The 22286-nt window shown below is 36.1% G+C and overlaps 1 protein-coding gene across 3 annotated transcripts in view; it reads right to left on the reverse strand.

Moving 5' to 3' along the window:
• Positions 1 to 22286, reverse strand: part of GRIP1 (glutamate receptor interacting protein 1) — a 720504-nt gene that overhangs the window by 149849 nt on the left and 548369 nt on the right. For all 3 annotated transcript variants that reach the window (XM_036867337.1, XM_036867336.1, XM_036867335.1), the window contains exons 5-7: positions 20489 to 20572; positions 10053 to 10128; positions 7633 to 7778 (exon numbers count right to left, since the gene is read on the reverse strand). In XM_036867337.1, coding sequence (XP_036723232.1) covers positions 7633 to 7778; positions 10053 to 10128; positions 20489 to 20572 — 306 coding nt within the window. The remainder of the gene's footprint in view (positions 1 to 7632; positions 7779 to 10052; positions 10129 to 20488; positions 20573 to 22286) is intronic.

Here is a 22286-nt window from a genome sequence, read left to right on the forward strand (position 1 = left end):
GTGAAGTAGTCAGAAAGAGAAAAACAAATACCGTATGCTAACACATATATATGGAATAAAAAAAAAAAAAAAAATGCTTCTGAAGAACCTAGGTGCAGGACAGGAATAAAGACACAGACGTAGAGATGGACTTGAGGACACGGGGAGAGGGAAGGGTAAGCTGGGATGAAGTGAGAGAGTGGCATGGACATATATACACTACCAAATGTAAAATAGATAGCTAGTGGGAAGCAGCCGCATAGCAAAGGGAGATCAGCTCGGTGCTCTGTGACCACCTAGAGGGGTGGGATAGGGAGGGTGGGAGGGAGACGCAAAAGGGAGAAGATATGGGGATATATGTGTATGTATAGCTGATTCACTTTGTTATACAGCAGAAACTAACGCACCATTGTAAAGCAATTATACTCCAATAAGAACGTTAAAAAAAAAAAGGGTACAAACTTTCAGCTAGAAGATGAATAAGGTCTGAGGATCTAATGTAAAAACTGTGACTAGAATTGATAACACTGTATTGTATAATATGCTAAGAGTGTAGCATCTTTTCACAATGTATGTGTATATCAAATTATCACGATGCACACTTTAAATATCTTACAGATCTGTCAATTACACCTTAATAAAGCTGAAATAAAAACAAAACAAAAACAAAAAATTACACTACAGTCATTCTTGTTTAATATGGCCCACAAGAAATCCATAGTAACCAAAAGCCCTTCCCCGCTCCTCCTATGGAAGAAAAAGTCATAAAATAAATAATTATTAGAGAATCGTGTAAGTTTTAAAAATCCTGAGTAAATTATGTCAGCACAGATTTGGTATCATCTGTACCCCTTGTCTCTGTAACACAGGTCTAAGGACTGACATTCAGAATGATGTCCTTGATAACTGTATGTGCCTCTACCAAAGACCCAAGTATCTTTAATATATATTCTCAAAAACATTATTTAGAAATATTTTCAGCTAAAGTTTAAGAAAAATAAGTATTGTGATGAATTTTAGAAAATAAAGCCATACAGAACACATCATTTTTCAAATATTCTTTCTACTGAGGACTCAATGTTGTCACAGAATAAAGCCCCAGCTGCTGCTTAATCCAGGGTAATGGGAGACCTGAGGTTCATTTTAGGGAAGTGGAGCATGGAAACAGTGAACTTTAATTCCCTGGTAGTCAACAAGAGTTTAGTTTAGTTATGATAAACACTTTACATGTATTCACTCGCTTAATCTTTTCATCAATCCTTTGAAGAAGTACTGTTATCATCCTTATATTAGAGATGAGAAAGTTGCAGCTTGGAGAGGCTAAGTAACTTGTTCAAGGTCAACAGACAGCCAAGATTCAAAACCTAGTTTGTCTGACTTCAAAAGGCACTACATTTTACTAAAGTTATTGTTTTCAGAACTTTTGCCCCAAGATGTTCAAGCTTTCCTTATATTTTATGTTATTTGGCTTCTAACATCAGGGTTCTGAGACCCAATCATTTGGTAATACATTTCAACAATAATGAAGTGGAGGGTTTTTTCCCTATAAACATTTAAAATAATTAGTTCATATTTATTGAGCACATATTATGGGCCAAACACCACATATGCATTAACTCTTTTTCTCCTCACAGCAACTTGTGAGTGTGGTAGTATAATTACCACCGTTTTACAAAGGAAAAATCTGGCCTCCAGGACTCCACACTCTGCCTTGGTTCTCTGTCTCCATCACTTGATGTTCCTTCTCAATTTATTTCAAAGGTTCCTCATCACCTTTCTGATTTGTCACTATTGGAGAGACCCAGAGCTCCATCCTTGGGCCTTGCTTTTCTCTGTCCACGCTCACTTCTCTAAGGTGCCTCGTGGTTTTAAGGTCCATCTCTGTGCTGATGACTCAAAAATTTATACCTCCTGCCCTAACCTCTGCACTAAATTCCAGGCTTAATGACCCATCTGTATACTCCATACCTCCACTAGGATGATGGATAGACAGACACCTCAAACATAACATATCCAAAACTGAACTCTTACTTTTCTCCCAGACCTATTCCTACCAGTCTTATCTCAATAAATTTTCTTTAAAATTTTAACAAAGACTAAATTCAACTTTAGTTAATAAAATTGATAGTTTCAATAGCTTTCCCAGACTACTGAATTTGCTAAAATTTGTGATCTGAGATTTACTAGAAAATATATCTCATTCCAGTGATGAGATATCAATATCTCTGCACAGGCACACACGTGTTTCCTACAAAATAATTTGTGTACTTTTAATAGCATATAAATAAAATCAATATTTATATTTATAATTATAGACACACACATGCTTCCTAAGATATAATGTGACATAATTTTAATAGTATGTAAATAAATAAAGGTATTAAAAGTAAAATAATGCAACAAGAATGTCCAAGTGGCAAATGAAAAGGTGTTTCATATCATTATTCATCCTGGAAATATACATTCAGTTTACCATGGGATATCACTACATACCCATAAGAATAGTTACCATGAAACAGATTGAGGATACCAAGTGCTGGTGAGGACGTGAAGTAAGGAAAATTCTCATATGTGTGGCATCTATTACTAACATCATCTGCTTTGGGAAAGTGCCATTCTTTGTCTTGTTCTGTTCAACACACATTCCTTCCTGCCCTGCCAAAGAGCAGAGGGTACACTATATCCCTGGACATAGTGATTACCGCAGTGGTCAGCATTTGCTCCAAGCTAAGTCACTCAGCATCTTTTAGGGGAGATCCAGTTTCATTTCTTTTTCTGGCATTATGAACTCACAACATAATATAGACCTGTGGCTGCCTGGGACCATCTGGTCATGACACAAGGAGAGCCTTTCCCAGGCAAAGAGACCTGAGAGACAGAACACCTGTGATATTACTGAACTTCTTCTGAAGCCAGGATATATCTTGACTCCCCACTTTTGCAAGCTAATCGATTCCCTCTTTAAATTATTCTAAATTGGTTTCTGCCATTTGTACCTGATGGCATCTTCCTATACTAATGATCTATTGCTCCTCATTTCCCTAACTTAAGACCTTAAGCTTTCTATTGCAATTTTTCACCTATTTAGCTTTATCTAGGAGTGACAGAAATGTGTCTCAGTGGGAGGTCCATGAACTTTAAGTTTTATACATTCTTTCATAATTTTATTTCCTTTGTACTTCTAAATATCTCCTGGCTTCCTTTAAAGATAAATAGCTTTTTACTTTAAAAGTTTAATTATTGAGGATTTTTATATCCCAATGAGCTCGACAGGGTAAATATCATTATTCTTATTTTATAGAAGATGATACGAAGAAATGAAATCATTGAGTCTAATATCTAAGGAGATTGGTAAAAGGAAAGGTTAGTTAATATTCGATGAACAATAATTCTAATTGAAAGTATCCTATATTCTGATTTTCTAAGGTACCATTTTTTACTTCTTTCCACAAATTGTCATTCTCAATTATCTGACCTTATCTATACCTAATCCCATTTTAACCCTGTTTTAGAAAAACAGGATTGAAACAAGCAAGAAGGACAAAACAGAGAGAAAGGATAATAATTACAGGGGAATACTGAAAACAATCCAAGTAAGACGATTAGAATAAAGAAGGGTATTGACAAGTGAGAAACCGAGAATAGAGTATACAAAAAATAACTGGGAGGCTAGAAAGGGAAGGAGAAAGAAAGGAAGACAGAGTGTGAGGAACACAGTGGGAGAGAAAAGGCTGAGAGCAAGTAAGCAAGTGCAAGAGAGTTGAATGGAAGAGAAGAGAGAAAAAGGAATTTAAAAAGACATAAAAAACCCAAATCAAAGTTTGCTCATTTGCTGTATAAAGTTAGCAAAACTTAGAATAATACAATAAATGTAGTATGCAGATAAATAATTTTCCAAAAATGTGTCTTTTTATGATAATAAGAGCTCTTATACTAAGACTTTAAATTCAAAAGTCCTATCCTAAAATCTGGTGTGAAACTAGATACAATCAGACTAGCTAGCCCAGATGACGAGTCCAGTATATTTAACAACTTAAGGTATGATTTAAAAAATCAGTAGGCATGTGATAGATTCTTTATTAAATAATCCAGGGATATTAGGTAACTTTAGAAAAAATTAATATTTATATCCTAAGAAAAATACTAGATCCAAATTAAAAAAAAAAGGAACTTTGATACATCAGAAAGGGCAAATAAACTACTAAGAAGAGTTTTTACAAAAAACTGATAAGGACTAATATCCTTAAAATACAAATAGTTACACAAATCAATAACCAAAAAAAAAACTAAGAGCACCTCCAATAGAAAAATGAATACAGGGACTTCCCTGGTGACCCAGGGGTTAAGAATCCACCTGCCAATGCAGGGGACACGGGTTCGAGCCCTAGTCTGGGAAGATCCCACATGCCGCGGAGCAACTAAGCCTGTGTGCCACAACTACTGAGCCTGTGCTCTAGAGCCCACGAGCCACAACTACTGAAGCCCATGCGCCTAGAGCCCGTGCTCTGCAACAAGAGAAGCCACCGCAATGAGAAGCCCGTGCACCACAATCAAGACCCAACACAGCCAAAAATAAATAAATAAAATAAATTAAAAAAAAAAAAAAGAAAAATGAATACAGGGCATAAGCAGACAATAGGAGATGAAAATGGCTAGTGTTCATACGAAAAAACATTTAGTTGCACTAGAAATTTTTTTTAAAAAGTAAACTAAAATATTAATGTAATTTTTACTTAACAAATCAGAAAGATTAAAACCAATACTATTCAATGTTGTATCTGGTGCTCCGTTGAGACAGGTACACTTAAAACATTGCTGGTAGTAATATATTATAAAATAGTATAACCTTTCTGGAGGACAACTGGAATTATGTATCAAATATTTAAAAAAGAAATATGCCCTTTGACTTAATGAGGTCAGATACACAGACAAAGATTTGGGTAAAAGGATATTCATTCCAGTTACCTATAATAGCAGTCTGTTGGGAAATGGTTATGTAAATACAGAATTTATTTTTGGGTGTGGTATAAAGTAGGGGATTAATTGAATTTTTTCCCATGTGGCTAACTAATTGACCTAGTATCATTTACTGACTAGCTCAACCTTCCCCACTGATGTAAGACTATACCTCTGCTTACATATCTGTAGTGGTCTGTGGCATTCGATTCTCTTCCACTGGGTTCTTTATTACCTCATGTAAATATTACATAGACTTAATGGCACAATTTTAGAATGAGTCTTGATACTGGGTAGAACAAGTTTCTCTGCTTTCATATTGTTTCAAAAACATTTTGGCTGTTTTCCCCCTCCCACTTTTCTCACTCCGTATACGTTTTAGAAACAGCTTATTAAAGTCCTCCAAAGATCCTTCTGGGATTCTGAATAGAATTTATGGATGCATTTGAAAGAAATGATATATTTTAGATATTAAGACTTCCCACCCAAGTTCATGATGTAGGTCTTCATTTATTTAAGTATTCTTTATGTATACGCATATCTGCATCTATATCAATATCTATATCTAATGTGAAGATACAACTTTTGTTGTATTTATTCCTTATAGGAACCTTATTATTTTATTGTTATTATAAATGGTATATTAAAAATTAACTTTCTGGTTTTGGCTGGTATATAGAAATGTAACTGATTTTTGTATACTGATCTTATATCTAGCAACTTAGAGAAACTTTTAATGAGTTTCCTTCCTGATGGCACTTTCCCCTATATTAGGGGGATATCTGAGAACTCTGAGGTAGGAAAACTGTCAGGCATGATTCAGAACGTGAATGTGAGTAGGGAAGAAGGAAGACAGGTGAGGCATCCTCTCCCCTCCTGACTCTGGTAATAATGAGATATGGAGGGCTCTCCTCTGGAATGGTGCCCATCCCCAGGTGGGGGAGCCCTTGTCTCTCTGAGGTGGGCTGCTCAGAACTTACAAACTGTTGCTGTATTTAGTTTGGGAACTGGTTCCTTCTCATCCTTCAGGTTTTAGCCTACCTGTCACCTCCTCACTGACTCCTGATTGGCATCTGTCAACCCTCACCTGTGCCTGCCCTTATTCCCTATTACAGAATCCAGTTCATGCCTTTCATGGTAGGTAATGATCACTTTCTGAGTGTTTATTTGTTTGGTCATGTTCCTGTTTACTGTCTCTCCTCCTTGTCAACTGCAAACTTCATAAGAGCAGAGACCAGGTCTGTTTTGTTTATTTCTGTACTCTTGGTACCTGTCACTTAGCTTAAATATTAAAAAAATATATATTTTAAAATATATATTTTAAAAAAATATTTAAAAAATATTAAAAAAATATATATAGACTGAATGAGTTAAATATGTCAAACATCTGCTTCAATTTTTAATGTTAATAATAAATGAGATCATCAGTTAAAATATATCTTACTTGTATAATTTTATTTTATCTTCCTAACTGCCTTTTAAAATAGGCATTGCTGGTCTCCATGTGACAAATGAGGTAACTAAGGCACAGGGAAATAAGTAACATGGTCCAAACTAATAGCTAGAAATCAGTAGAATTGAAAACAGAACCCAAATCATCTAACTCAAAAGCCATACAAAACAATAAAAAGAGAAAGAAAAAAGGGAGAAAGAGAAGACATGAGAAAGGAAGAATAGAGGGAGGAAAATTCATTCATTCCTGACCTTTCCATCTTAAGGGCATATCATACCACTTATTCTGCTAAGAACTCCTTAACTCACACTTTAAGTCTTTTAGGAAGATTCATACCTCTCAAAGACATTTCAGGCCAATAGACAGATTAAGAATACGTTCAAGCAACACTGTTCTACGTGAATTATATAGAGCGGGAAATAAAGGAGTTTGCAGTTACAGAATAAGTGTTTTTTTCTTGGCTACATTTTACCAGGACAAAACTTGCTGGTAAAGTCAGGCACACAATGAAGTCTGATAATTGTAAAAAGTATTTACAACATGATTTAAGTTTCAATTTCAGGTTCCGATTCATTCTCTCATAATTTATCTGCCTTAGTCAACTTTACACAAAACTTTGGCTCTCTCTTCTCATTGAAAAGCCATCTGAGAATATCTTTCCAGCTGTACTACAGTTGAGAGGGTAGAAATAGAATTACTTTCTATTGGGATCATTATTTCAAGAAAGAATATTGTACTCAACTTTCATTTTAATCAATGATACTATTTGTCCCCTTTCCTTTCTTTGTCCCTAAGTCTGATGATAAAATGGTAATTTCCACTAATTCCGATCAGCTGGCTTCACTCGGCGATGTAACAAGAAGGAAATCCCCTACTGTTTCCAGTCTCCATGTAGTAAAAGAAAAAGTACTAGCCCCTAAGTTAATAATACCACTTTGGTGATTTGGAGGGGGAAAACACTTTCCTGCCAAAGGGTAATCCATGTATAAGAGCTGATTGCTAGGTGAAACACACTGACAGAATGAGATGTTATCATAGACTCTATCAACATAAGAATTCAAAATCGCTGAGAAGTACTTCTCACCTCTTTCTGAACTCAAACAGAGTAATATGGTATTGATGAAATTCTGTCTGCTACAGGAGGACATAACATTTCATTCTTAATCCAAAGTGGTTTATCGGGGATAGACAGTGAGATGATGTAGAGCTTAGTTAAGAGATCCCAACCTCAGGATCCGACATACCCATGACCGAGACATCATATTCGATCAGCAGCGTCGCTTCTTGCCCACACTGTTTGAGAATACTCATGGCCTCAGCATGTGTGGTTCCAAGAAGCCGAATTCCATCCACACTGAGCAACCTATCACCAGGTTTGATTGTGCCCTCTCTGAAGGGAGAATAAAGAAACAGTCATTAATTTAGCATCATGGGGCTTAGCATTAATAGTCACTTAGCCAAAGAGGCTCTTTCACACACATTCTACCATCTATCCCATTTGCACTTCCTTTTAAGCATCAAGTGTGACATTAAGAGAGTAAAGAGGTAACCCTGACCAGAAAGTTGCTGCAATATGAAAATCAGTAATAATAACTACACATTAGCAAATAACCAGGTCACCCACGATGAACTCCTGGGGTGTAAAAGTAATAAAGGCACATTTTCTCTTTTCTAGGTTTTTGCCAAAATGTCTAAAATTGATTTATTAGAGCCCAGGAAATAGCACTCACCTATTTCCCCAAAGCCAGGTGAGCAGAAAAGCCTGTTGATTTCATTCAATTTATCACCAGTGAACCCAAGCTGGATAGGGAATGCTGGTGAAAAATTTCCCTAGTCTGTAAATTTTCCTACTGATTTATAAGGCCATTTGACGATCATTAACTTGATTCAGTCTCACATTCAGTGGAAAAGGCAGGCAAATACTACTCTCCCTTCTGTGGCCATAGACACTCAAGGCACTGGGAGAAGATGCCTCAGGACAGTAATGACACCACTAAAACGTAGCCAGAGAGGCTACCAGATTATAACCCTCCTGCCTCAGGGAGGGTCAATGAAGATGAGAAAATCAAATGCTGGGATTACAAGTTTAGGATTTGGAAAGAATAAAAATGCTGTCTTAAATATCTTTCACCCAGCAACTCTCTATGTATTTTGACTCTAAATTTTTATCTTAAATTCTTAGATTTCCTTTAGTCCTCCATTAATTTGGTAATACGTTGCTCACAAACTAGTAGCCTGCTCCTGACATTTCTGTCAACTCCAACTCTAAAATGTTAATAAGAAATAGAAATATTCTCATTTGCTTCAGGAAGAATAATTCATAAGAAAAGGCATGAGAAGAAAAAAAAAAACAGCAAAATTTCCTTGGAAATTTTGACTTTGTATTATCCTCTGCAAAGGCAAATACACTTTAGTGCAGAGGAGAACCCAGTGTCTTCATATTTTCTCATTTTATATTAAACATTGACTTAAAAAAAATACTGAGCTAACAGTATGAGCTTTGAAGGAAACTAAATCTGAATTCCTATCCTAGCTGGCAAGTCATTTAACCATACTGGGCCTCAGTTTTGTCACCTGTAAATCTGGATAAAAATACCTGATTTAGTGGGTGGTTGTGAAGATAAAATAAGATAATGTCTGCCAAGTACTAAGCACAGTTCCTGGCCCATGGTGGTCACTCAACAAGCAGTATTTATTATTATTATTACTATTTCTAGTGCTTAAGAAAAGTGTTAAAAAATCCATCCTAGGCTGAAACATAGTGCAGAGTCAGGGGTCATCAGTGCATTGTCCGCCTCTCCTTCAACTATATCTAGTGGCAGCCATTGTGTTCCCTACCATTATGGAGCAGACTTTCGCTGTGGGAAATTAATACAAAGATAAGCATCTCTTGAGACATCTAAGTTGTGAGTTTACTTGGGACCCCCAAGGTTTATTGTAGGAAAGCTGAAGGAGCTTCTTTCAGATATTCAAATTAGCCAGGAAGAGAACGCTCTAAACACTAACACTGACAATATTCCTTCCCTTTTACTAAAAGTCGCTTCTATTCTGACATACATAATCATCATCAAAGGGTGATAATCATGATAAGGACGTTGGCAATAGTAAGAGTCAGAGAACACCACCACCTGTCTTTTCAGGTTAGGATATTACCAATTGGAGAGGATGCATTTCAAGGACCTGCTGTTAAAGGGCCAGCTGCCTTTTTTTAATATATATAATTAATTTTTATTGGAGTACAGTTGCTTTACAATGTTGTGTTAGTTTCTACTGTACAGCAAAGTGAATCAGCTATACATATACATATATTCCCTCTTTTTTGGATTTCCTTCCAGTATGAAAGGGCTCCTGCAAGGCACCATAAATCTCTAACCTTTGATAAAACAAAAAACCTTGAAAGGTGTGCATTATCATCTACGTTTTACAGTTGGAGGGAACTGAGCTTAGAACTAAGTCATTTGCCAAAAACATAGGGTAGCAAGCATTGAATCTGGAGTCAAACTTTCTTCTGATTCTGCAGCCTGAACTCTTTTGTTTTCACATTCCAACATATTTACTTAATACCTATCTGTTACTATGAAATTTCTAATTCATCAACTTCTATGCCAAAGTCCCCAGCTTTATTTAATCTATTTGGATAGTGACACAGAAAGATGAAGTTTACCTGTCAGCAGGCCCTCCAGGACGAACACATGTTATTACAACCGGACGAGATTTATTTCTATCATCATGTGCTCCCCCTAGTAAAGAAAAGGGATACGGATCAAAAAATGCTCTCATTGCTGCCATTAAAAAATTCACTTACAAAATGCCAGCTGAGAAACTGAAACAGATTTTATCGTTGTATGGAGGAATACATATGTTTTCCTTCTGGCACGTAAAAGACTTAAAAATCTTATTCGTTTTATACAGAATATATTGTTAAAGTCAACATTTCTCCTCCTCTCAATAAATATATGACTGTAATCGGGGTGAGCTATAAAATGTTTAACAACTACTGTGATAAGAGCATCAAATAATTATAAATACTAGCCCAATTAGAACAGCTGCTGGTTAGAAACAAAGCGTAGGTGGGTGTATTTGGTGTCAATCAACCTGGGCTGTTATACTGGTGAGTGTACAACCTGACATGAAGCAAAAACTAAAGGAAAAGAAAAAAAAAAATCCAAATATTAAAAAAAAGAAAAATTCACGTGGCTGAAGTGGCCTCTGTTGAAAACGGGGTGTTCAAAGTATTAGTGCCTCTTCTAAAAGCGCTCCGTCTAGTACCCACCACGTTGTTTTTCACGTTTTTATTGGAGTATAATTGCTTTACAATGGTGTGTTAGTTTCTGCTTTCTAACGAAGTGAATCAGTTATACATATACATATATCCCCGTATCACTTCCCTCTTGCGTCTCCCTCCCACCCTCCCTATCCCACCCTTCTAGCTGGTCACAAAGCACCGGGCTGATCTCCCTGTGCTATGTGACTGCTTCCCACTAGCTATCTATTTTACGTTTGGTAGTGTATATATGTCCATGACACTCTCTCACTTTCTCCCAGCTTACCCTTCCCCCTCCCCGTGTCCTCAAGTCCATTCTCTAGTAGGTCTGCATCTTTATTCCCATCTTGCCCCTAGGTTCTCCATGACCATTTTTTTTTTTTTGATTCCATATATATGTGTTAGCATACGGTATTTGTTTTTCTCTTTCTGACTTACTTCATTCTGTATGACAGACTCTAGGTCCATCCACCTCACTACAAATAACTCAATTTCGTTTCTTTTTATGGCTGAGTAATATTCCACTGTATATATATACCACATCTTCTTTATCCATTCATCTGTCCATGGACACTTAGGTTGCTTCCATGTCCTGGCTATTGTAAATAGAGCTGCAGTGAACATTTTGGTACATGACTCTTTTTGAATTATGGTTTTCTCAGGGTATATGCCCAGTAGTGGGATTGCTGGGTCATATGGTAGTTCTATTTCTAGTTTTTAAAGGAACCTCCATACTGTTCTCCATAGTGGCTGTATCAATTTACATTCCCACCAACAGTACAAGAGGGTTCCCTTTTCTCCACACCCTCTCCAGCATTTATTGTTGTAGATTTTCTGATGATGCCCATTCTAACTGGTGTGAGGTGATACTTCATTGTAGTTTTAATTTGCACTTCTCTAATAATTAGTGATGTTGAGCAGCTTTTCATGTGCCTCTTGGCCATCTGCATGTCTTCTTTGGAGAAATGTCTATTCAGGTCTTCTGCCCATTTTTGGATTGGGTTGTTTTTTTTTTAATGTTGAGCTGCATGAGCTGTTTATATATTTTGGAGATTAATCCTTTGTCCGTTGATTCATTTGCAAATATTTTCTCCCATTGTGAGGGGTGTCTTTTCATCTTATTTATGGTTTCCTTTGCTGTGCAAAAGCTTTTAAGTTTCATTAGGTCCCATTTATTTATTTTTGTTTTTATTTCCATTTCTCTAGGAGGTGGGTCAAAAAGGATCTTGCTATGATTAATGTCATACAGTGTTCTGCCTATGTTTTCCTCTAGGAGTTTTATAGTATCTGGCCTTACATTTAGGTCTTTAATTCATTTTGAGTTTATATTTGTGCATGGTGTTAGAGAGTGTTCTAATTTCATTCTTTTACATGTAGCTGTCCAGTTTTCCCAGCACCACTTATTGAAGAGACTGTCTTTTCTCCATTGTATATCCTTGCCTCCTTTGTCATAGATTAGTTCACCCTAGGTGTGTGGGTTTATCTCTGGGCTTTCTATCCTGTTCCATTGATCTATATTTCTGTTTTTGTCCCAGTACCGTATTGTCTTGATTACTGTAGCTTTGTAGTATAGTCTGAAGGCAGGGCGTCTGATTCCTCCAGCTCCGTTTTTTTCCCTCAAGATTGCTTTGGAAAAAAAAAAAAAAAAAGATTGCTTTGGCTATTTGGGGTCTTTTGTGTCTCCATACAGATTTTAAGATTTTTTTGTTCTAGTTCTATAAAAAATGCCATTGGTAATTTGATAGGGATTGCATTGAATCTGTAGATTGCTTTGGGTACTATAGTCATTTTCACAATGTTGATTCTTCCAGTGTAAGAACATGGTATATCTCCCCATCTGTTTGTGTCATCTTTGATTTCTTTCATCAGCATCTTATAGTTTTCTGAATACAGGTCTTTTACCTCCTTAGGTAGGTTTATTCCTAGGTATTTTATTCTTTTTGTTGCAGTGGTGAATGGGATTGTTTCCTTAATTTCTCTTTCTGATCTTTCATTGTTAGTGTATAGGAATGCAAGAGATTTCTGTGCATTAATTTTGTGTCCTGCTACTTTACCAAATTCATTGATTAGCTCTAGTAGCTTTCTGATGGCATCTTTAGGATTATCTATGTATAGTATCATGTCATCTGCAAACAGTGACAGTTTTACTTCTTCTTTTCCAAATCTGTATTCCTTTTATTTCTTTTTCTTCTCCGATTGCCATGGCTAGGACTTCCAAAACTGTTGAATAATAGTGGCGAGAGTGGACATCCTTGTCGTGTTCCTGATCTTAGTGGAAATGGTTTCAGTTTTTCAACATTGAGAATGATGTTTGCTGTGGGTTTGTTGTATATGGTCTTTATCATGTTGAGGTAGGTTCCCTCTGTGCCCATTTTCTGGAGAATTTTTATCATAAATGGGTGTTGAATTTTGTCAAAAGCTTTTCCTGCATCTATTGAGATGATCATGTCGTTTTTGTTCTTCAATTTGTTAATATGATATTTCACATTGATTGATTTGTGTATATGAAGAATCCTTGCATCCCTGGGATAAATCCCACTTGATCACGGTGTATGATCCTTTTTTTTTTTTTTTATTAATTAATTTATTTTTTTTGGCTGTGTTGGGTCTTCGTTTCTGTGCGAGGGCTTTCTCTAGTTGTGGCAAGCAGGGGCCACTCTTCATCGCAGTGCGCGGGCCTCTCACTATCGTGGCCTCTCTTGTTGCGGAGCACAAGCTCCAGACGCGCAGGCTCAGTAGTTGTGGCTCACGGGCCCAGCTGCTCCTGCGGCATGTGGGATCTTCCCAGATCAGGGCTCGAACCCGTGTCCCCTGCATTGGCAGGCGGATTCTCAACCATTGCGCCACCAGGGAAGCCCTGTATGATCCTTTTAATATGTTGTTGGATTCTGTTTGTTGGTACTTTGTTGAGGATTTTTGCATCTATAATCATCAGTGATATTCGTCTGTAATTTTCTTTTTTTTTTGTAGTATCTTTGTATGGTTTTGGAATCTGGGTGATGGTGGCATTGTAGAATGAGTTTGGGAGTGTTTCTTCCTCTGCAATTTTTCGGAAGAGTTTGCGAAGGATGGGTGTTAGCTCTTTTCTAAATGTGTGATAGAATTCACCTGTGAAAGCATCTGGTAGTGGACTTTTGTTTGTTGGAAGATTTTTTTTTAAAATTTATTCATTTAATTAACTAATTAATTTATTTTTGGCTGCACTGGGTCTTTGTTGCTGTGTGCGGACTTTCTCTAGTTGCAATGAGTGGGGGCTACTCTTCGTCGTGGTGCACAGGCTTCTCATTGCGGTGGCATCTCTTGTTGCAGAGCACAGGCTCTAGGCGCACGGGCGTCAGTAGTTGTGGCATGTGGGCTCAGTAGTTGTGGCTCGTGGGCTTCAGAATGCAGGCTCAGTAGTTGTGGCGTATTGGCTTAGTTGCTCTGTGGCATGTGGGATCTTCCCAAACCAGGGCTCGAACCCTTGTCTCCTGCATTGGAAGGCTGATTCTTAATCCCTCTACCACCAGGGAAGCTGTTGGAAGATTTTGAATTACAGTTTCAATTTCATTACTTGTGATCAGTCTGTTCATATTTTCTATTTCTTCCTGGTTCAGTCTAGGAAGGTTATACCTTTCTAAGAATTTGTCCATTTCTTCCAGTTTGTCCATTTCATTGGCATAGAATTGCTTGTAGTCGTCTCATGACGCTTTGTATTTCTGCAGTGTCCATTGTAACTTCTCCTTTTTCATTTCTAATTTTATTGATTGGAGTCCTCTCCCTCTTTTTCTTGATGAGCCTGGCTAAAGGTTTATCAGTTTTGTTGATCTTCTCATAGAACCAGCTTTTAGTTTTATTGATCTTTGCTTCTATTTCATTTATTTCTGCTCTCATCTTTATGATTTCTTTCCTTCTACTAACTTTGGGTTTTGTTTGTTCTTCTTTCTCTAGTTCCTTTAGGTGTAAGGTTACATTGTTTATTTGAGATGTTTCTTGTTTCTTGAGGTAGGATTTTATTGCTACAAACTTCCCTCTTAGAACTGCTTTTGCTGCATACCATCGGTTTTGGATTATCATGTTTCCATATTCATTTGTCTCTCATTTGTATTTTTTGATTTCCTCTTTGATTTCTTCAGTGATCTCTTGGTTATTTAGTAACATATTGTTTAGCCTCCATGTGTTTGTGTTTTTTACGTCTTTTTCCCTGTAATTTATTTCTTATCTCATAGCGTTGTGGTCAGAAAAGATGCTTGATATGACTTCAATTTTCTTAAATTTACCAAGGCTTGATTTGTGACCCAAGATGTGATCTATCCTGGAGAATGTTCTGTGTGCACTTGAGAGGAAAGTGTAAACTGCTGTTTTCGGATTGAATGTCCTATAAATATCAATTAGATCTATCTGGTCTGTTGTGTCATTTAAAGCTTGTGTTTCCTTATTAATTCTCTGTCTGGATGATCTGTCCATCGGTGTAAGTGAGGTGTTAAAGTCCCCTACTATCACTGTGTTGCTGTCGATTTCCTCTTTTATAGCTGTTAGCAGTTGCCTTATGTATTGAGGTGTTCCTATGTTGGGTGCATATTTATTTATAATTGTTACATCTTCTTCTTGGGTTGATCCCTTCATCATTATGTAGTGTCCTTCCTTGTCTCTTGTAACATTCTTTATTTTAAAGTCTATTTTATCTGATATGAGTACTGATACTCCAGCTTTGTTTGATTTCAATTTGTATGGAATATCTTTTTCCATCCCCTCACTTTCAGTCTGTATGTGTCCCTAGGTCTGAAGTGGGTCTCTTGTAGACAACATATATACAGGTCTTGTTTTTGTATCCATTCAGCGAGCCTGTGTCTTTTGGTTGGAGCATTTTATACGTTCACTTTTAAGGTAATTATCAATATGTATGTTCCTATTACCATTATCTTAATTGTTATGGGTTTGTTTTTGTAGGTTCTTTTCTTCTCTTGTGTTTCCCACTTAGAGAAGTTCCTTCAGCGTTTGTTGTAGAGCTGGTTTGGTGGTGCTGAATTCTCTTAGCTTTTGCTTGTCTGTAAAGCTTTTGATTTCTTCATAGAATCTGAATGAGATCCTTGCTGGCTAGAGTAATCTTGGTTGTAGGTTCTTCCCTTTCCTCACTCTAAATATATCGTGCCACTCCCTCCTAGCTTGTAGAGTTTCTGCTGAGAAATCAGCTGTTAACCTTATGGGAGTTCTGTTGTATGTTATTTGTCGTTTTTCACTTGTTGATTTTAATAACTTTTGTTTGTCTTTAATTTTTGTCAATTTGACTACTGTGCGTCTCGGCATGTTTCGCCTTGGATTTATCTTGCCTGGGACTCTCTGTGCTCCCTGGACTTGGGTGGCTATTTCTTTTCCCATGTTAGGGAAGTTTTCGACTATAATCTCTTCAAATATTTTCTCAGGTCCTTTCTCTCTCTCTTCTCCTTCTGGGACCCCTATAATACGAATGTTGGTGCATTTAATGTTGTCCCAGAGGTCTCTTAGCCTGTCTTCATTTCTTTTCATTCTTTTTTTCTTTATTCTGTTGAGCAGCAGTGAATTCCACCATTCTGTCTTCCAGGTCACTTATCTGTTCTTCTGCATCAGTTATTCTGCTATTGATTCCTTCTAGTGTATTTTTCATTTCAGTTATTGTATTATCCATATCTGTTTGTTTGTTCTTTAATTCTTCTAGGTGTTTTTTCTTTAATTCTTCTAGGTCTTTGTTAAACATTTCTTGCATCTTCTTGATCTCTGTCTCCATTCTTTTTCTGAGGTCCTGGATCTCTTCACTATCATTGTTCTGAATTCTTTTTCTGGAAGGTTGCCTATCTCCATTTCATTTCATTGTTTTCCTGGGGTTTTATCTTGTTTTTTCATCTGGTACATAGCCCTCTGACTTTTCATTTTGTCTATCTTTCTGTGAATGTGGTTTTCATTCCACAGGCTGCAGGATTGTAGTTCTTCTTGCTTCTGCTGTGTACCCTCTCACCATCATGTATCATTTAATGTTTGTCTCGTAGAACAGAGTGCCATTTCCCAAATTTGGCAATGGTAAAGAGGTCAGCTTAAAGAACCTAACCTAAGAGAAAATTTAAAAGGCATTCACTGTTTTTGATGAAAGCAAATGCTTCCTTTATGTTCATTGCTATTACAAGAGATTTATTCAGTCTGGTTGATTGGTAAAAGTTCTATTTCAGTATTTATTTCTTTCAATCAATTTTATGGCTTCTTTTAAAATTTTTCCTTAATTAAAAAAGAAAATTCAGAATTTTTTCAGAAAATATTTTTTTAATGAAAATCCTGATGGTAAGTTACAGCACATGCTTAACCATATTTATATAAATAGCATTATGTAACTTCTTTTTTGCAAGGTGATCATAAAAAGATAGGGGTATCCCCTGAGGGGTATTGATTTAGAAGAGGAAAGAGGAAAGAGGCTGAAGACAGCAAGAAACCTTTCCACTATTTTGATTTGGAGGTCCAAATACAAGTATGTAACAGTGAATACATGTTAAAGTGTGAGAGAGATAACTCTAAATTTATTGGCATGTGACATTTTGTCATTATTTGAAATAATGAGCCAAGTTTAGTTTGTGCTTTACTTACGTTCTAGATATTTGGAGCTGTAAAGCATAGTAAAGACCCCTCAGAGACCAGTGGTATTTTCAATCCTGGTTGCCCATTAACATGACCCACCTGGCATGCTATTAGAAAAATATCAATGCCAGGGACACAATGCAGACCAAATCTGAATATTGGGCTCCATATGTTAAATGAGTACACATACCTACAATTTTATAGTTGAGAATGACTAGAGAAATTTCCTCATCCAAAGTGAAAAGCAAATTAGTGGCAGAGTGATTTTTCCTTTTTTTAAAAAAATTTATCACAATTTTTTTCATTTATTTAAAAATTTTTTTTATTGGAGTATAGTTGATTTACAATGTTGTGTTAGTTTGTGCTCTATAGCAAAGTATCTCCACTCCTTTTTAGATACTCTTTCCAAATAGGTCATTACAGAGTATTAAGTAGAGTTCCCTGTGCTCTACAGTAGGTCCTTATTAGTTATCCATTTTATATATAGTAGTGTGTATATGTCAATCTCCCAACTTATCCCTCCCTCCCTCCCCCCCAGTAACCATAAGTTTGTTTTCTACATCTGTGACTCTCTTTCTGTTTTATAAATAAGTTCACTGATTTTTCCTGTTAACCTAAATCATCTTCTGGCTTGGTGGCAAAGGAATTAACAGAAATTTAACTCTCCATGATTTAGGCCAGAACATCATTTTTCATTTTATGGGTACAAGGTTCTATTGTTTGGGCAGTGAAGGTGTTTGGATCTGTGACATATAGCATTAGAAACGTAATTCCATTCATCAGCTAAAAGCCTGGTTTTTTGTTAAAAGACCCATCCTAATTGGGTAAGAAGAAATTCTCCAGCACTAAATGAATATGCTTCATCTGCAATAACTTTCCCTCTCTCCTCCCTGAATGTCCTGGTATTCCCCATTGATCTAAGTTAAGCTCAAATCCCATCTATGCCATAATGTTTTACCTGCCATGATAGCATTTATCCACAGTACTTTCTCATTCTGCAACTCTGTTTGCGATTAACCAGTAACTCTTATGGGATGGGCAATGGCCACCTTTTGAGCAAGAAGACCCTCCAGATGGGCCTCAAATTGATTTGAAAATATAAGTTCTTTATTTATTCTCATTAAAAATTATGTAAAATTTGACACATTTTTATGTTCAACTGACATACTAAGGGAGTTATTAAAACCTACAAAAATTTGGTACTCATAAACCAAAATTGGCTTATTATTACTAAGGTTTTAAAACCAGTATAATGCCAAGAAGTCTGATGTCCACACAAATCTAGCCCTCATTCATTCATTCTTCCATTTATTAAGTGCCTACCATGTACTAGGTAGGAGTCTAGGCTCATATTAAAAAATTCTTACTAGGCATGCACACATGGATATTTGAAATTCCTGCAAATTGTGGGAGGGACATTTGTTAGCATCATATCATCAGTTGTCTTGAGGTGGTTGTAGATTGCAATTGCTTCTATTCTTTTTAGTTCTTAAGTGATAAATTACTGCTGGTTTAGCTCTTTCATTAGCAATTTGATTTTTTATTGATTAACCATACAGCAGCTAGTGATGAATATCTGCACCAGCAGTATTTTTTACTGCAGCATTTCAATAATCAGGCTTGTAGGCATGCGATTCAAGTGTGCCTCTCTTTCATATTTATATTTCAAAACCAGATTTGTATATACCACCCTCCAAGCTAAAATTACTTGTACACTGACTTTTCATTATATTCATCTAGTTTTTTTGCACAGAAATTTGAAAATGGTTAAGGTAAATGATCTTGGGGTCTGTTGTTCCACCTAAATGTAGGACTTGGTTAGAAAAGTGTAATAACTACTGGTCTAAACCACTTCATGGGTTCCTAGTTGCCTGTTTTCTCTAATATTCATTTGGGCACTTTATCAACTTACGTCTTAAATTCACTGGACTGTAATCTCCTGTAGATAGGGGTCCTGTCTCATGACTCCATAGTACTCTGCCTGATGCTGACATGTTGACATGCCCTTAATGAATATTTGATTGATTGATTTTCTAAATGATTCACACAGAATTGAACCTAATGCCCAAAGCTCAGTCATTAAGGCAAGTCTGTGTAAGTGAACACATCTGTTTTATTCCTTGATGCATGTACATTTATTAAGATGCTTAGTTAATTTTAATTAATGTCTTAATAATTTTGATAGAATTTTGACTCTGGTGAAGTACAAAATGTAATAGGTAAAAACAAATTAAAAAATCAAGAAATGTTAAAAAATTCCTGATGCTTACCTAGTTCCCTATTGAACCTCACTGTCATACTAGGAATTATGAGTTATTAATGTATGTGTAGTCTTTTTTTAATAAATTTCTTTATTTATTTTTGGCTGTGTTGGGTCTTCATTGCTATGCGTGGGCTTTCTCTAGTTGTGGCGAGCAGGGGCTACTCTTTGTTGCGGTGCGCAGGCTTCTCATTGGGGTGGCTTCTCTTGTTGCAGAGCACGGGCTCTAGGGTGTGCGGTCTTCAGTAGTTGTGGCACGCAGGCTCAGTAGTCGTGGCTCGCGGGCTTAGCTGCTCCGCGGGATGTGGGATTTTCCTGGACCAGGGCTCGAATCCATGTCCCCTGCATTGGCAGGTGGATTCTTAACCACTGCGCCACCAGGCAAGTCCCTTGTATGTGTAATCTTTAAGGGATGAAATTACTAATAAGAAAACTAAAATAATAAAAGCCAGAATTACAGCTCAGAATTAATGGTTTTGTAGACAAGTTGGAGTCACCTGACAATTTTATTATTCATATCATTCCAAAATAAGATGAACTGAGCTGATGCACATCAGGTGGAAGCTACAGTAACAATATGTATTTTAGGAGAAAACAATTTAAACAAAGTTACTTAATCCTAGTGCATTATATCAAATCATCCATATTCATCAACATTTTTGACTCAGTGATATAGAAAAGTATAAAAGGGAAGACAAAAGACATGTTGACAAGTGGCAAATCAGTAGGATGACTGTGAGTTCACAAGGTTTACAAATAATGGCTTCTTGTTCTGTATTAACAAACTGGAATAAATTAGCTAGATCATTTGGATTCCACTTGGATTCCCAATTACTGCTTTATTTCTTTAAAGAAAAATGGGTGCAAATATTATAATGTGACTTTAGGCACAGAAGACATCAGTTTTTTTTAGGATGACTTTCTAGTTCACTCCCAGTATTTCACTGACAAATTCTCCAAGAATATCTGTTAGTTCTATTTTCTAACCGCCACCTACCTCGTATTACAAAACCAAAGGTATTGCCTTCTTTATGTAACGTGACCTCCACCGTTCGGAAAATAACACTCGATCCTTGAACAGCTGAATGCAGGAAAGAAAGAGGGAAATATAAGTCTTACATCATAATAACATGTCTGGATTTTTTGATAGGCATAAAATACTACAGATCCCTTGTTGCAAATAATTCTTGTTGAGTAATAAAACAGCAAAAAAAATCTGTTTTTAAAGAAAATGTTACAAAAAATAATTGGAATGACATACAAATACCATAAAATAGTCATGTGCATAAATGACTTATATAGGTCCAGGTGGAATCAAAATCAGAGATACTTCCTTTGCTCCTGTGTAGCCAGTTTTTAGACAGAGCATAATACTCACATTGTTAAAATTTTATATAACAAGAGAGACAATCTTCATATGATAAATAGAACTGTTTTCCCTTTGTATAATACAAAAATAATATGATTTTTATAAAAATTATGAAATAATTATTGTCTTTATATTTACTTTTGCAGCTAGCACAAGAAGGAAAAGTATTACTCTCAGATTATCATTAATACGTTAAGCTGATGCAAATTGATTTTCTGACATGATGTATAGCAATTAAACAAAGACATCAGCAACCTGAATGACACTTGGAGAGAAAAAGAAACTCGAAGCACATTCAAAATATTATTACTGACTAATAAAGATCTACTTAATTTTACTTGATACTATCATGCTTAGGTTGTGTTTGCCTGGTTATTGCTCTCATTTCACAAAATGAAATTGCATTGCCAAGTTGCTATCTCTAATTACATTATACACGAGGGGATAAGTTATATGAATAGTAACTAAACTACTCTTTAAGACTGTTTTTTCAAGAAACTAGTGAGTAATTCTGATTATACAGTATACTCTTGCTAGATTTAAAAAAATATTTTATCATTATGGATACAAGGATATTTTTATTCATGGAGACAAGAGTTGGCAATCTATAGAATTTGATGGTCTTAGCTCCTTGTCTTGAATTTGTACAGTGATGTCTAATTGTCTAAGGCTGTGTTCATTATCAATGACACATTTTTTACATTGTTACTAGATCCTGAAGGGCTTATTACGTCAAGCTGTCAACAAGAAACAGACAGAATTTAAAGGTATCTTTGAAAAGAACGTTTCTTGTCATTGACAGAAATAGGAAGTAATTTTAATTAAGCACTAATTATAATTATTTTTTAATTATCAGAAATTCTGAATCCTCAAAGGAATGGACATGATTAGGAAAAGTACACAGTTAAATTCACAAAACTGCACACAGCCAGTTGGGACATAAAGTACAATAAGAACTTGGATCTGCTAAAAAAACAACATAAACCTACAGCTGAACAAAATGTTTTGGTATGCTGCTGATTTAATTAAATGTCATATTCTTGCTATCAGGGGAATTTCAGTTTATTCTAATCAGCTAGGAACAGTGCATACAAATAGCTGAAAGTGTTGAGGTACAGTTTTAATTAAATGTAAAAAATTGAGTTCAAACCAAATGTTTTCTTATTTCCATGACCCAACAAGCCACTTGAAGAAACTGGTTAAGAACATGATCTTTCTGTTCTATTAGGGAAAAGATATGGGGAGAAATAATTAATGAGCATCTACTGTATGCAAGGAACTCTGCAAAGCAGTTTACAAATTTTATTTCATTTAATCATTAAATCAACTTTCAATTATATACAACCAAATTCTAATTCTGGGCCACCTGTCCTTGTTGGCTAAGTGTCTGTTCTGGGGATGCAAAGCACTGTAATTTCAATTTTGC

The sequence above is a fragment of the Balaenoptera musculus genome, chromosome 10 (assembly GCF_009873245.2).
Source record: "Balaenoptera musculus isolate JJ_BM4_2016_0621 chromosome 10, mBalMus1.pri.v3, whole genome shotgun sequence".
In the NCBI taxonomy this organism is placed as follows: Eukaryota; Metazoa; Chordata; class Mammalia; order Artiodactyla; family Balaenopteridae; genus Balaenoptera; species Balaenoptera musculus.